The 13,262-nt window shown below is 45.8% G+C and overlaps 1 protein-coding gene across 2 annotated transcripts in view; it reads left to right on the top strand.

The window, feature by feature from the left end:
- Positions 1-2,039: 2,039 nt before the first annotated feature.
- KCTD17 (potassium channel tetramerization domain containing 17) overlaps positions 2,040-13,262 on the top strand; it is a 32,972-nt gene continuing 21,749 nt past the window's right edge. Inside the window, exons 1-2 of one of the 2 annotated variants that reach the window (XM_082241433.1) lie at positions 2,040-2,284; positions 5,281-5,389. In XM_082241433.1, the coding sequence (XP_082097559.1) occupies positions 2,069-2,284; positions 5,281-5,389 (325 nt within the window). In that variant the 5' untranslated portion in view covers positions 2,040-2,068. The remainder of the gene's footprint in view (positions 2,285-5,280; positions 5,390-13,262) is intronic. The other variant, XM_082241432.1, reaches the window with a different exon arrangement.

Genomic DNA, 13,262 nt, shown 5'->3' with positions numbered 1-13,262 from the left:
GCATGCAAATAAGTAGCAATCAGGATCCCAGAGGATCTACTTTGTGGGGAGCACTGTAAGAGATGTCGATCTGACTGAGTGCTTGTTGAGCTAGGAACAATCATAACCATGTTCTGTATGCATTCCTCATTCAAAGGAGCTGTTAGCACAGGTGGGTGGAGGCAGGCTAGCACCTTCTGGGATCTATGATGCTTTTTAAATAGAATCCTGATTCAATTAACCAGCTGGAGCCAGGTGCAAAAATAGTGACTGGGGTGGGTGGACATTTAATGATGCTTGAAGATGTGCTCGCCGACAAATTTGTTTCCAGCACCAGAACTGGGCCGCCTTCACACCGTATATTTAAAGCACTGTGATGCCACTTTAAACAGTTGTGGCTTCCCCCAAAGAATTCTGGGAGTTGTAGTTTAAGGGCACTTACTTCTCTCACAGAGCTACAGTTCAGTTTCCTGTGAAGAGGAAGACTGATTGTTAAACTACTCTGGCTGTGAATGTGTCCTGTGGATGAGCCACCCTGGCCTCATTATCCTTTCTTAGGAAAACAGCCCTGGTTCCCTGCCCAGCCTTTGTCTCAGCAGCCTAATTTTCATTCTGGGGGTGAGCAATGGTGGTGATGGGGAAGGCTTTCATCATTCTCAGCCAGTGGTCAAGAGTGACTGGGGTTGGAATCCTAGAACATCTGGGAACCCAAGGCTGAAGAACACTGTGTTTGGCAATTGCTGAGAGTCCAGAACCTTGCTGTAAATCACCCAGAGCCTCTCCAGTGGATCTAGACCAGTGGTTTCCTGCAGCCAATCAGAAGCTGTGTTTTGGTTTTCAAACGTTTTGGAAGTCAAACGGACTTCTGGAACGGTTCTGTTTGACTTCCAAAGTACGACTCTAATTCAAGTTTGCATAAATGTGCAATTAACTGTTATTGTTTTGATTTTTGTGTGTTACTATCTTCCTTAGTGGGTCACACAAATGGCTATTCTGAATAATGCACTGGGGATAAGAGTTATAGAACCAAGGGGGCAGCGAATTGAAAAAGATTAGGAACCACTGATCTAAATTGACCTTCTGCCAACTCTTGTCCTAGTTTCTGATAACCTATTAACAACGAAAGACACGCACACAGCTCCTCCTTCAAACTGAGGCTACATATATACCATACATTTAAAGCATATCACCCCACACCAAGAATCTTGTGAGCTGTGGCTTGTTAAGGGTGCAGGGAATTGCAGCTCTGTTGGGGGGGAGCTACAGTTCCCAGGAATATTCCAGGGGGAAATGTGTGGGATAACCAGCCTCATAAAACCAACATGTATAAATCTAATTAATTCATGAAGGGGTTAATATCATGGAGTTAGCTGTCCTACTAGGCTTAGTTATGTCCACTTAAGGTAAAGAACCTTAGGAGGAACTAGTCTATCAGGCCTATCATTCTCTCTCAGTCCACCAGAGCTCAGCATGTAAAGAGCATTGAGCTGGTTGCTCCAGCTCAGACCACGTGGCTCTCATCAGCCACTCTTGAATTCCTATACTGTACCAATAATCTAGGAAGCTTCACCACTTTGTAGCTAAGCCAATTTTTATGCTTAGTGGCTAACTTTTCAGAATGGTGTATGGAAAAGCACATGAATCTGACCTTGGGCGTGTTTGTAAGTAAACCATTTCTAATGTACTAAATGTGTGGTCTTTTCTTGTGCTGGAGGAAGAGGAAAACTTTGGAAAGAACTTAGAAGTGCACCTTTTTAAAGGTCTAATAGCTTCTATTTCCATGCTTGACGTGGCTTGATAGTTTGTGATTTTGAATCTCTCACCCAGTACTTCGCCAAAACCTGGATCTTGGCATCCAGGGGATCTCCTTTTTCAAGCATACCTATTGTTTTTCCTTGAACCCATGAAACGCGCTTCGAATGCGCTCTAACTGCGCGTTGCGCTGCTCCAGCCCACTGGGAAAGCCTCCTTTGTGGTGGCGCTGCACCCGAGGAGAACTACAAGCCCCAGAATCCTCCAGGCGCTCCCACCTGCCTCCGGAGCCCCGCCTCCCCGTGGAAGTAGGAGGGAACGGCGGCGAGGAAGGGAGATGAGGATGGACCGAGGGGAGGTAACGCGAGGCGTGCGGAGGGCTCCTTGCGCGTGGGAGAGCTCCCAGCAGCCTCTGCCCCCCAGCAGCCGAGGCAAGTGGGTGAGGCTCAACGTCGGCGGCACCATCTTCCTCACCACCCGGCAAACGCTGTGCCGCGAGCAGAAATCCTTCCTCTGCCGCCTGTGCCAGGGAGAGGAGCTGCAGTCGGATCGGGTAAGAGAGCGAGCCCGGCGTGCCAGCGCAAAGGATCGCGGTGTTTTCGCGGGACACGTGCGCTCCGTGCTCCTGCCGGGGGGATCGGTTGCGCCTTCGGCCCGGGAGAACAAAGGAGACACCGGAGGAAGCGCCCTCCGCCGCTCCTGTGTCCCTCGCTCAGCCGCGCACTTTGCAAGGCGCGCTCGCTGGAAGGAGTCGGGCTTGGCTTCTTATTTTATTTTTATTTTGCAAAGTCATAAGGCTTGCATTGCAAATGTTGCTGGGCCGCTCGCTGGATTTCCATGCATGCACCCACCCCCGGTCAGTTATATACAATCCTCTCTCGCCTCCTTTCTGGCATCTGGGAGATTTGGAAGAGGCGTGCCGACGAAACGCAGCCGCTGAAGGAATCAAGTCCTGGAGGAGGAGCCTGATTGGGGAAGGAGCCTAGTCCTGAGCATACAGTACTCGCAGAATTAAAATAAAATGAAACGACGCCTGTTTACTCAGTAGCGTTTTCCCTCTGCGCGCCCGGGCAACTGCAGCACCGCCTCCCGCTTAGTTTACTTGTGTGATGATCAGTTTCCCCGGGGAGGCAATTGGGGTGTTTGGGCGCGCGCTCTGGATCTCAGATGCGCCTAATTTACAGACCGCACCCTCAGAAATACGAGCGCCCAAAGCGATGTAAGCGCCGCGTTTGCCTCTCCTCTCCCGCGTTGCTGGATTGCCCCGCCAAGCCCTCACTGGACGCTGGTCGTCAGCACAGGGAGGCGCGCCATGAAGGCTCTTTTTGGCCAGCCTTCCGGGCGGCGAATCAAAGGAGGTGTCCCAGAGTCCAAGGTGGGGCGTTCCGGCTGCAATCTGGACTCGCTTATCTGGGAGTCGTTTCCGTTGAATCCAGTGGGGAGTATTTGTGTAGAGATGAGTAGGATGTGTCCGTGTTGAAGACCAAGAGTTGATCTTGGCTCTTGATTGCTCTTGCAGTGATATAAATACTTAAAGTATCGGAGAGAGAAAGCGAATTTTTGAAGTACTGTATGTAATTTCAAGGTTTCAGCTTCCCAGTTTTAAAAGTCATAGTTGCTGAGAGCAGATGGAAGAAAGAAGTAACTCCAAACCTGCAAATTTGGCTTACAATAGCCAACATTTTCTGCCTTCCCAATCTCTCCCGATTCCTTCCTCTCAACAGCATCATCCTGTTCTGAGGTTTCCTGCCACCTTGGCTCCTGTTCTTGGCCTCCTGCCTTCCAGCCTTGCACTTTCTGGCCTCTGCATTCTGTTGCATTCAACTTCCCATATCCTTAAGCAGTTTGCGAGAAGCTTCTTTCCCATTCAAGCCAATGTTTCACTTCCTTCACAGTAGTAATGCTGACTTAAGAGTCCAGGACACCCTCTTCCTCAGTACAGTGGTATCTTGGGTTACATACGCTTCAGGTTACAGACTCCACTAACCCAGAAATAGTGCTTCAGGTTAAGAACTTTGCTTCAGGATAAGAACAGAAATCATGCTCTGGTGGCGCGGCGGCAGCAGGAGGCCCCATTAGCTAAAATGGTGCTTCAGGTTAAGAACAGTTTCAGGTTAAGAACGGACCTTCGGAACGAATTAAGTACTTAACCTGAGGTACCACTGTAGTTAGATTTATGAGCATTCTGTAACATCACAGCAACAGAGGGGACATACCATGGACTATTGACAGCTAGCCATCAGGCAGATGACTGTTGACAAATTGGATGCTGTGTTTGGACACAAGCGTCTTTGGACACTTACTACCTTTGAGATTTGGTGACCAGAGCTGTACAATATATTCCAAGGTTTGTCCAAAGTAGGGGGTGAAGAAACTCTGGCACATGGGCCTAATAAGGCCCACTAGGCACCTTCATTTTACCCACAAAGCCATTTTGGTCAAGCCATGCCCACCTGCCCTATACCTAATATAAGGTATGTGGCAGGTCATAATTATCTGGCTCAGCCAAAACTGGCCGTGCAAGACGGTGTTTTGCAAGCGTCTTCTGAAGTCCCTTGCAAAGTGCCCTGCAAGTCCCACACATGCCTAAAAAGACTCACTTGACATTGCAGTGCTGTCAGGTGACTATCAGGTGGGCAGACCTGCCCACCTATAAAACTTGGCCTATAAAGAGTGGGTGTGGAGAAGATAATGATCAAGTCCACCAGCCACTTCCAGTTCCCTACCTGTAGGCTAAAGGCATTATGCTGCTAGCAGTTTTATTTCCATCTGGTTGGTTGGTTGGATGGCCGTCGGTCCTGGTTGCTTTTGTTGAGATCCATGCATTGGTGGGGGGCTTGGGTTAGACTAGGTGACCCTTGTGGTGGCTTCCAATTCTACGATTCTATAGTGACTTGAGCTGTACTCATTATATTCCACACCATAGGTTTGTTTAAAACCATTTTAGTATTGACACTTTTGTTTTAGAGCACAAACAATCCCTAGCACATTGTTTCCACAACTTCTGCACACTGGATCAACATTTTCTTTAAGCTCTTCACCATGACTCCCAAGATCCAATTCTTGGTTGGTTACTCCCAGCTTGCCCTTCCACCTGTATAAATGCGGTTAGGATTTTCCTTCAGTGCCTCACTTTGCACTTGCTTACATTGAACTGCATTTGTCATTGTATGGCCCACTCTCCCAGTTTTGGACTGCTTTACAAACACTTCTTGTACATCCTGAATAATTTGGTATGTCGCCAGCAAACTTTGCCACCTTGCTCCACACCCCTAACTCTTGGTCCTATGCAAAACAATTAGAAAGCACCAGTCTCTATACAGATCATTGGAGGAGCCCACCTCTTCTATTGTGAGATCTGCCCATTTATTCCTCCTCTCCTTTAGTCAGGTTCTGACCCATAAGATGATCCCCCCCTTTATTTCATGAATGCTAAGTCTACACAACAATGTATATTGGATCACCCCTATCCAGATGCTTATTAACACTCTCAAGGGTGGTTCATGAGACAAGATTTATGCTTGTTTGTTGTCTGCTTCTTTTGTTTAGGATGAGACGGGTGCATATCTCATTGATCGGGATCCCACTTATTTTGGACCCATTCTGAATTTCCTCCGGCATGGGAAGCTAGTACTGGATAAAGATATGGCAGAGGAAGGTAAGTTTTCAGACCTGTGCAGTTATCACACCCAAGTACAGGACTGCCTGATGTTGCTTGGCATGGCCAGTGGAACAAACAGAGTGCATCAAGGCATGACTTAAGCTGACTGTAAGAAGTGGATGAACTAGCCTATAAACCAGTGGTAGGGAGCTTCTGATCCACGGGCCTCCCCATTTGGCCCATGAGATGCTTTGGGGGGAAAGGCTTAAACTGCAAAGTAACAGTCTTCAAGGAAATGCTTTGTTTACAGTGCTGCTAACATCCACTGTAAATAGAGTGCTGGTGCCATGGCTCTTGTTGTGCTATGACAGATCCTCTCTCTCAACTTTTTGTCCCTGCATCCATGACGTGTGTGTGAAAGGAATGTCAACATTTAACGTAGTTCCATTTACAGAGTACAGGGAATGGAGCTAATATATTGTCCTGTGTTGATAAAGTTTTGATCCTTGAGAATACACTTGTGCTTTTGTGTCCTCAATGTTTCAAGTTTTGTCCTCTTGGTACAAAGAGAGAATTTAAAGCAAAACACTTTGTTCCAGGGCCATGAAGAATAAGGTGCCAGCTCCAGGTTTAATGGGGAGGGGACCTTGGGCAGGAAGCCCTCACTGGGAGGGGGGTCCATCCCTCAGTGAGTCTGTGCCCCCATTGCCCTTGCTTTTACAGGTTGTTGCTCCTCTGCCGCCTCATTATTACCACTTGCATGCTTGCCAGACATAGTCAATAAACAAGCAGGCACTGAGAACTTCACCATCACTTGCTTTCCCTCCCTCCCTTCTGAGCCAGAGGCAAGCAGAACAGATTGCCTAAGGGATCGCATAGCACTATATATACCTGCCAGGCAACTGTGCTCCTTAGATGGTGCACTGCTAAGAGCACTATGTGTTCCAGAGGTGCACTTAGTATGCACTAGAAACCAGGCGTTTACGTTTTGCAGCTCCATTCCTTTGGAATCAGTTGGCAGCTGAAGTGAGACTTCTTATTCCAATTGCATCTCTTACTTCAATTGCATCTGTGCTATGTAAATCTTTGTGTTCCTTGCCTTGTTTTTGATTCTGGACTTGGCTTATCCACACGCTTCCATTCTTTCTATATTAATTTATGTCGTCTTCTGTGTATGTATCTAGGCAATTTACAAACATCATAGAAACAGCTAAAATAGTTTTAAAAACCATACTGAACATAACTGAAGAGAGGTTTAAAAACAATACAAAAAGAAAATCTAAGGCGGACAACTTTTCATCCGGCTGGAAAAGCCTGTTTGAACAAAAATATCTTCCACTGTTTCTGGAAAGTTCAGATAGTGGGTGCCTATCCTATCTTGACAGGAATGATGTTCCACAGAACAGCGGCAACCACATTGAAAGCCCTGTTCCAAGTTACTGTGGAGTGGGCTTCTGATATTTTAGGAACTTGAAGAGGTCGCTTTGCTGTAGAATGCTGTGGCCTACTGGGTACATAAGGAATAAGGAGGCCTCTCAAGTAACCTGGTCCTTAGTGGTATATAGGGCCCAGACCTTGAACTTGGCATAGTAGCAGATTGGCAGGTAGTGCACATCCCACAAACAAAGGTGTTGTATGCTGATGGTGCTTGGCTCCTACAGAAAAAGAATCTAGCCGCTGACCTGCCCTTCCAAACCAACTTATATTGAGTACATTGCAGTAAATCCAACTTGGAGGTTACCAGTGTGTGGGCAATTGCAGCCAAGCTGTCTTGACTAGGGCTGGGCAATGTCAGGTTTTCAACATTGTGATGTATCACCAGCCAAACATAGCGATCTGGCAGCACATTGTGATGTTAAAAGGGAGGTAGGTACAAGCTGCATTGGCCCTGGCAAGAAACCGCTGCCCCCCCCCCCATGCTGAGGAAGTTTGCGGTGGTTTCACCCCAGTAACTCGTGGGGTGGGGAAGAGGCAGCTGGATCCAGGCACCAGGAGGAAGAGGCTGCCTGCCCATGCGAAGATCGCTCTGTGGATGGAGCTTGTCAGGATTTGTCCGCAGGGCTCCCTTGCCACCTTCGCATAGGGGACGGCTTCTTTAAACTGCTCCACTGAGGGGTGCACAGCTGTCGGGGCCTCAGCGGAGAGGTTTAACGAAGCCCCCATCCTGTGCGGTGGCAGAGTGACTTGGGAGCAGTGGTGATTTCAGCCGTGATACATCTCCCAGGCTTAATCTTGAACCTGGAGCAGGTGTAGCTATCTTACCAGCTTAAGCTATATCCTAATAAACCACCTCTTTCTCAGGGGAATGGGGGTAGACAAGTCAAGAGCAAGAGTTGTCTTTGAGCTGCTCCACTTTCATTTTCTGCATCGCAAGCCAGGAGTAAACACAGTGGAAGAAATGCTTGCTCTGACAAGCAGTTATGGATGACCCTGACTGGTGGCGTGGTGCAATTTTGGTATTCTGCTTTTATCCTCACCCCATCTCTGGGGCATGGGCAGGAATCAGAAAGCTCATCAAGGTCCTCTTAAACATTGATGACTAGAACGTCTGTGGTCATGTCAAAAAAGGAAGGTCCTCTCCCTCATCTCCCACTGCCCCCTGGGATTGAAGCTTTCAGTGGCCATAGTCCTTTATTCATCTGCTTCTGCGGAAGGAAACAAAGATATTGAAAGGTCAGGGTTTGAAATAAGATGGTGTGTCTGAGCGGGTTCTGGGTAATAACAGAATGCTGGTTCCTAAGCATCCTTCTGTTTCCACTGTGGATTCATTAAGTGCCTATTGCTATTGCTAACTAGGCAGCGGAGGAGGTTGTGCATGCCTCTGGGGAGGTGATGGATGCAAATAACCAGAGATTAGCATAGCAGATGACAAATGCTTATTTGCCTATGTTGCAAGAAGCAGCATCTCATGTTAACGATCGAAAGCCAATATATATCCCTATATCTCTTACTGAGGTCACTAATTTGTCTTTCTGGAGAGGGTAGCCTTCTTCATGGGTTCAAAACTTGTTGATTAGTTGATTCTCCTTGGTTGACTAAAAGGGGTTCATTGTACAGAGACTTTATTTCCTTGAAGCTGACCTCATTTGCACCTCCCATCGTTCCATGTCCCATTTCTCTTCTGCGATAGAACATAATTTAGGAGGGGGGGGATAGTCTTTGCTCCAGCAGGGCATCAGAGAGCTCAATAATTATTTTCCATTTTTCATGATGCACAGCTTGCCCTTCTGTTTAGTACTATTCACGAGAGGCTGTTCCAGAACCCTGCTCAGGGGCGTGGAAACCATTTCACCTGCATTAATCCCAAACTGAATAATGGGACAGTTGATTTATTCCCTCCTCTCTGCTTAACCTAAATGGGTCGCCTTCATTTGAGTACCAACTCCATGTATTCATGGATTATCGTCTCCTCTATCTTTGGCACTCTGTGCTTGTATTCATTTAAAGTGTTCTCCGTACTTATTGATTTATTCATATATTTCTTCATCACCCTTAAGAGTATGCAATAGGTACAGAATTCCATCCTTATGTGAAACTGCTATCCACACACGAGGGCACAGGGCTGCCAACAGGATTGCTGGGCCCTGGTAAAGGTGTGGATTGGGCCCTCAGCTCCATTCGCAAAAGAGGAGACAAATCTGTACCACATTTTGCATATGCTCTGTGTCACATGCAAACTTGTACTATCTTTTGTGGGTGGAGTGGAGGGCCAAAAAAACAAATCTCTCTGTGTGTGCACACCCATGTAGGAAGATATCTGACTGACAAAAGGAGCTACTCCCATAATTGTGCTTTCATGCTAGGGAAGGTTTAACCTGTTGTCACACAAGTAGGATGCATCTATACTATACATTTAAAGCACTTTTCGTATCACTTTAAGCAGTCATGGCTCCACCCCCCAAAAAGAAAAGAATCCTGGGAACTGTAGTTTGTTAAGGGTGTAGCGAGTTAGGAGACACCTATTCTCCTCAAAGTGACACAATTCCCAGAGTTCTCTGGGAAGAGGGATTGATTGTTAAAGCTCACCGGAAATTGTTAGGCTATCGATACTACATTCTGTGTAATGGTAGGCGTGGCATTTTGGATTGCAGGTGGAGAAAGTTGTCAGAAGATATTTATGTCAACCAAAGTCTGGGAGCCCATGCGTTGATAATTCAAAAAGCAGTGCATTTTAATAATGCTTTTTGTTATTTAATAATTTTAATAATTTATACCTCCCTAGTAATAGATTCAGCATTTTTTTTTGTTACAGGTCGAAACAGCCACTCTCCTCCCTTGCAACTCCATCTCTATTGAGCAAAAGGATTTGAGCCTTTGGTAGGCAAATATATACCCATCTAAGTGTTTATATTTGCAGCAACAGCACATTTCCAATAATCATTCTGACCTCTGGCCAGTTGCGGCCTCTTAGCCTTCTCTACCTCACAGGGTCGGTATGTGGATTAAATGAGGAGAGAACCATGCTGGCCACCTTGAGCTGCTCGGAGAGAGGAAAAAAAGTAGGAAATAAATGCAATACGTAAATAAATAAAAACTCCCCTTCTCCCCCTATGCTGCTGCTGCTGCAGTTAACTTACTAGCTTTTTCCAGTGGCATTTCCCTAAAGCACCCTGGATAGCAACACTGCAGGATTGTCATACACAACTCTCTCAACTCTCTCTCTGAGCCCCTCTCCCAAGTGTTAGTATAGCAATATGTGAGCTATGCTTTTTCAGGCACAATGCCCCCCCCCCTGCAATATGGATAGACTAATCATAGCATTTTTTTCAGTGTTTACATAGGGGGAAATACATTCTTGCACAAAATTAATTTTGTTACAGTTTTCACCCCCAAAGACCTTTGAAATCCAGCTTTCGCATTATTAAAGGTAAATTTGCTCTAAAGGTGTTCCAGGACCTAGACTGGTATTGTCCTGAATATATGTGGACATGCTGTTTGTTTTTCAAGTGCTAGGTTCTGCTTCCAATTTAACAACTCAGATTTACAACTTCTGTCGTATGTGCCACCCAGCTTCTCGCTCTCTGTGGCTGTGCATGTGTACACTTCCCACATTTGTATACGTGTGTGTGTGTGTGTGTATATAGCGGCCATTTGCCGTTTTAGTTTTGAGCACTGTTAAAAGAGTGCTGGATTGCATTTTCAACATTAGCTGCAGCATTTTCCTTCCTTTGCTCTCATTTACGTCAAGTGCCCCTCTGGGGTTGCCATCCTTAAGGTCAACTGGGACATCTTTATAACTGTGGCATCTCTGCAAAGTCTTTTTACTTTGCAGAGGGCATAAATACCAATGGTAGAAATAAATACTATAATAAAATGATGGGCCTTTTCTGGAGTGGTTCCCCATTTGTGGGATGCTTTCCCCAAGGAGCCGCACCTGGCGCCTTTATAACATATCTGTAGGCACCAGTAAAAACATTCCTCTTCTCCCAGGCCAGGCATCCCCAAACTCGGCCCTCCAGCTGTTTTGGGACTACAGTTCCTATCATCCTTGACCACTGGTCCTGTTAGGGCTGATGGGAGTTGTAGTCCCAAAACAGCTGGAGGGCTGAGTTTGGGGATGACTGTCCCAGTCCTTTGGCTAATGAAATAACCTGACCTTTTAAACTGGGGGGGGGGGGCATAGTTTTTGTTCGTTACTACATTATGAATTTTTGTGTTTTTATATTGTAAACTGCTCTGTGATCCACAAATGAAGGGTATATAATAGTAATAATTTTTAGCATTTATTTAAACATTAGCAATAATAACATTCCCTCCCCCCCCCGCCCCTGTAGCTTTCTTTTCTCTCCGTATTTTCTTGTTAGCTTTGAATTTCCTTTCTGGTGTCCATTGTATAGCCAGAATCAACTCTGTCCGGCATTCATTAAGCCAATAGCTGTTCCTCACTACACACCCTTTGAAAAACCCCTACTTTGAACATAGTTATCAACTTATTTAGGTTTGGAATCTTTTTCTCTTGCAAGTTGTATCTTGGTGCTTGGTATGTAGACTGCAGTTACTTGTATTCTCCCTGCCTCTAGGAAATTTAGACTCATTTGACTCCACAGTGCTGTGGAAGTCTTGGCTTCAGGCAGTGTGCACAGAAACAAGCTCTAAAACTAAAAGTGTTTTCTTCATCTTCTCTTAAGAGTTCTGCCCAGCCACAATTGAACCACTATCATTTTTGAAAGAAGAGCCAGCAATCCTTTGCTTATGTTATGAAAGGTTTCTTTTCATTGCCCATTACTTTAGCTATCAGTTTAGTTCCTCTTCGCCAACCCAGTGCCCTCCGGATATTGTTGTACTACAACTCCCATCTGCCCCACTGAGCACACTGGGTGGCCTTGAGATTAATTGCTCTCAAGCCTAACAACCTGTCTCACGGGTGTGAGGATTTAAAAATAGAAGGGGTGGAGGGCAGCTTTGTATGGTGCATTGAACTTGCAGGAAACATGGGATGGCCATGTACATAACAGGATGCTTCACCCACAAAGGAAGAATGGCAAATGAAATTGATGGGGTATGCAGAATTAGCAAATCTAACAAGTAGCGTTAGAGAACAAGAAGAGGCTAGATTTAAAGAAGATTGGAAAGCATTTGTAGATTATTTGAAAAACTATTGTAAAAATGTTAAGGCACCAGTCGGTTTGGAGTAAGCTCAGCTGTTTAAAATTATGTGGAGGGAAATAATATAAATTTATTTATTTGGTTTTTCAAAGTAACATTTTACAGAGATATATCAAACAAAATTAATAAAAACAAGATCCCAAGGAATCTCCTGAACTTCCATTCTCCCCTTTGTGGGTCCTATTATTAATCATTTCCTCCCGCATCTTTTATGATAATCCAAATCTTTTACATTTCCATTGTGTCCAGAATTCAGTCTTAAACTACAAGTAATATTCCAATCCTACTAACTATATGGAGGGAAATATAGAGGTAAAATGGCTTTGCTTAAAATAGAATATGCAGCAGTAAAGCCTCTCCTCCTACAAGAGGGGAAGTGTTGTGGGCGGAACGTGATCTCTGCATCACACAGGGGGCGTTATGCCCCACTCACCTGGCTGGCGCACCACGCCCACAGGTAAGCACCCAACTGGGCAGTTTGGAGGGGGCGTGGTTTGCAGTTTAAGTTACTGCTGCGCCAGCCATTCTGCCTTATTTTCACCGTCTCGTTGTGGCAGTTAGCCACTGGAATGTGTTGTTGGTGTGTGGAAGGGCTAGGTGTGGCCATCGCCTACCCCTTCAAATTAGGGTATTCCGTTAAAGGAATCTGGTGGTCGTGGATCTTGTCCGATGCCTGTGTGGCGGGGGGCCATGGCACGACCCTCGGTGACATCAGGGGAGAGCTTATAGTTGTATTAGCATCAACAGGCTCCACCTTCTGGTGAATAAACCCCCTTTGGGCTCACCCCCTCTCTGAGTGGGTGGAGTCAATCTGTTGTGGTCCAGTGCCTAAGCCAATACCTTCTCACTTGCTGTAATCAATAAATTTGTGGCCTTTTCTTGCCCATTAACCTTATATGCTGTGTCTGTGTGCCTTCATTCCACAAAGCGGGGATCGGGTCCTCAAACCACAACTGTTAATTTAAGGAAACCATGGAAGATGGATGGGAAGTCAATTGTATTTTTTCTTTCTTTCCTGTTTTTATTTCTCTATTTGTCATGCTTGTATTTTGAAAAAATATATATAATAGGATGGCCTTGCTAGTTGGTTCTGATGTGTTTGGAGTACACATGTGATTCAGCCTACCTATGGGATCAAAGCATCCCTATGGAGCCAGCAACAAAGGAGCACATAAGAAAATAAGAACCTGCTATATCAGAGTCCATCTAGTGGAGCATCCTGTTCTCACAGTGGCAAAGCAGATGCCCATGGGAAGCCCCAAAGTAAGACCTGGGTGCAATAACACTCTCCCTTCCTGTGGTTTTGAGCAACTGGTATTCAAAA

This window comes from Podarcis vaucheri (assembly GCF_965113315.1).
Source record: "Podarcis vaucheri genome assembly, chromosome: 10".
NCBI classification, from domain to species: domain Eukaryota; kingdom Metazoa; phylum Chordata; class Lepidosauria; order Squamata; family Lacertidae; genus Podarcis; species Podarcis vaucheri.
The sequence above is the reverse complement of the archived record's forward strand: the minus strand, read 5'-3'. Positions and strand labels throughout refer to the sequence as shown.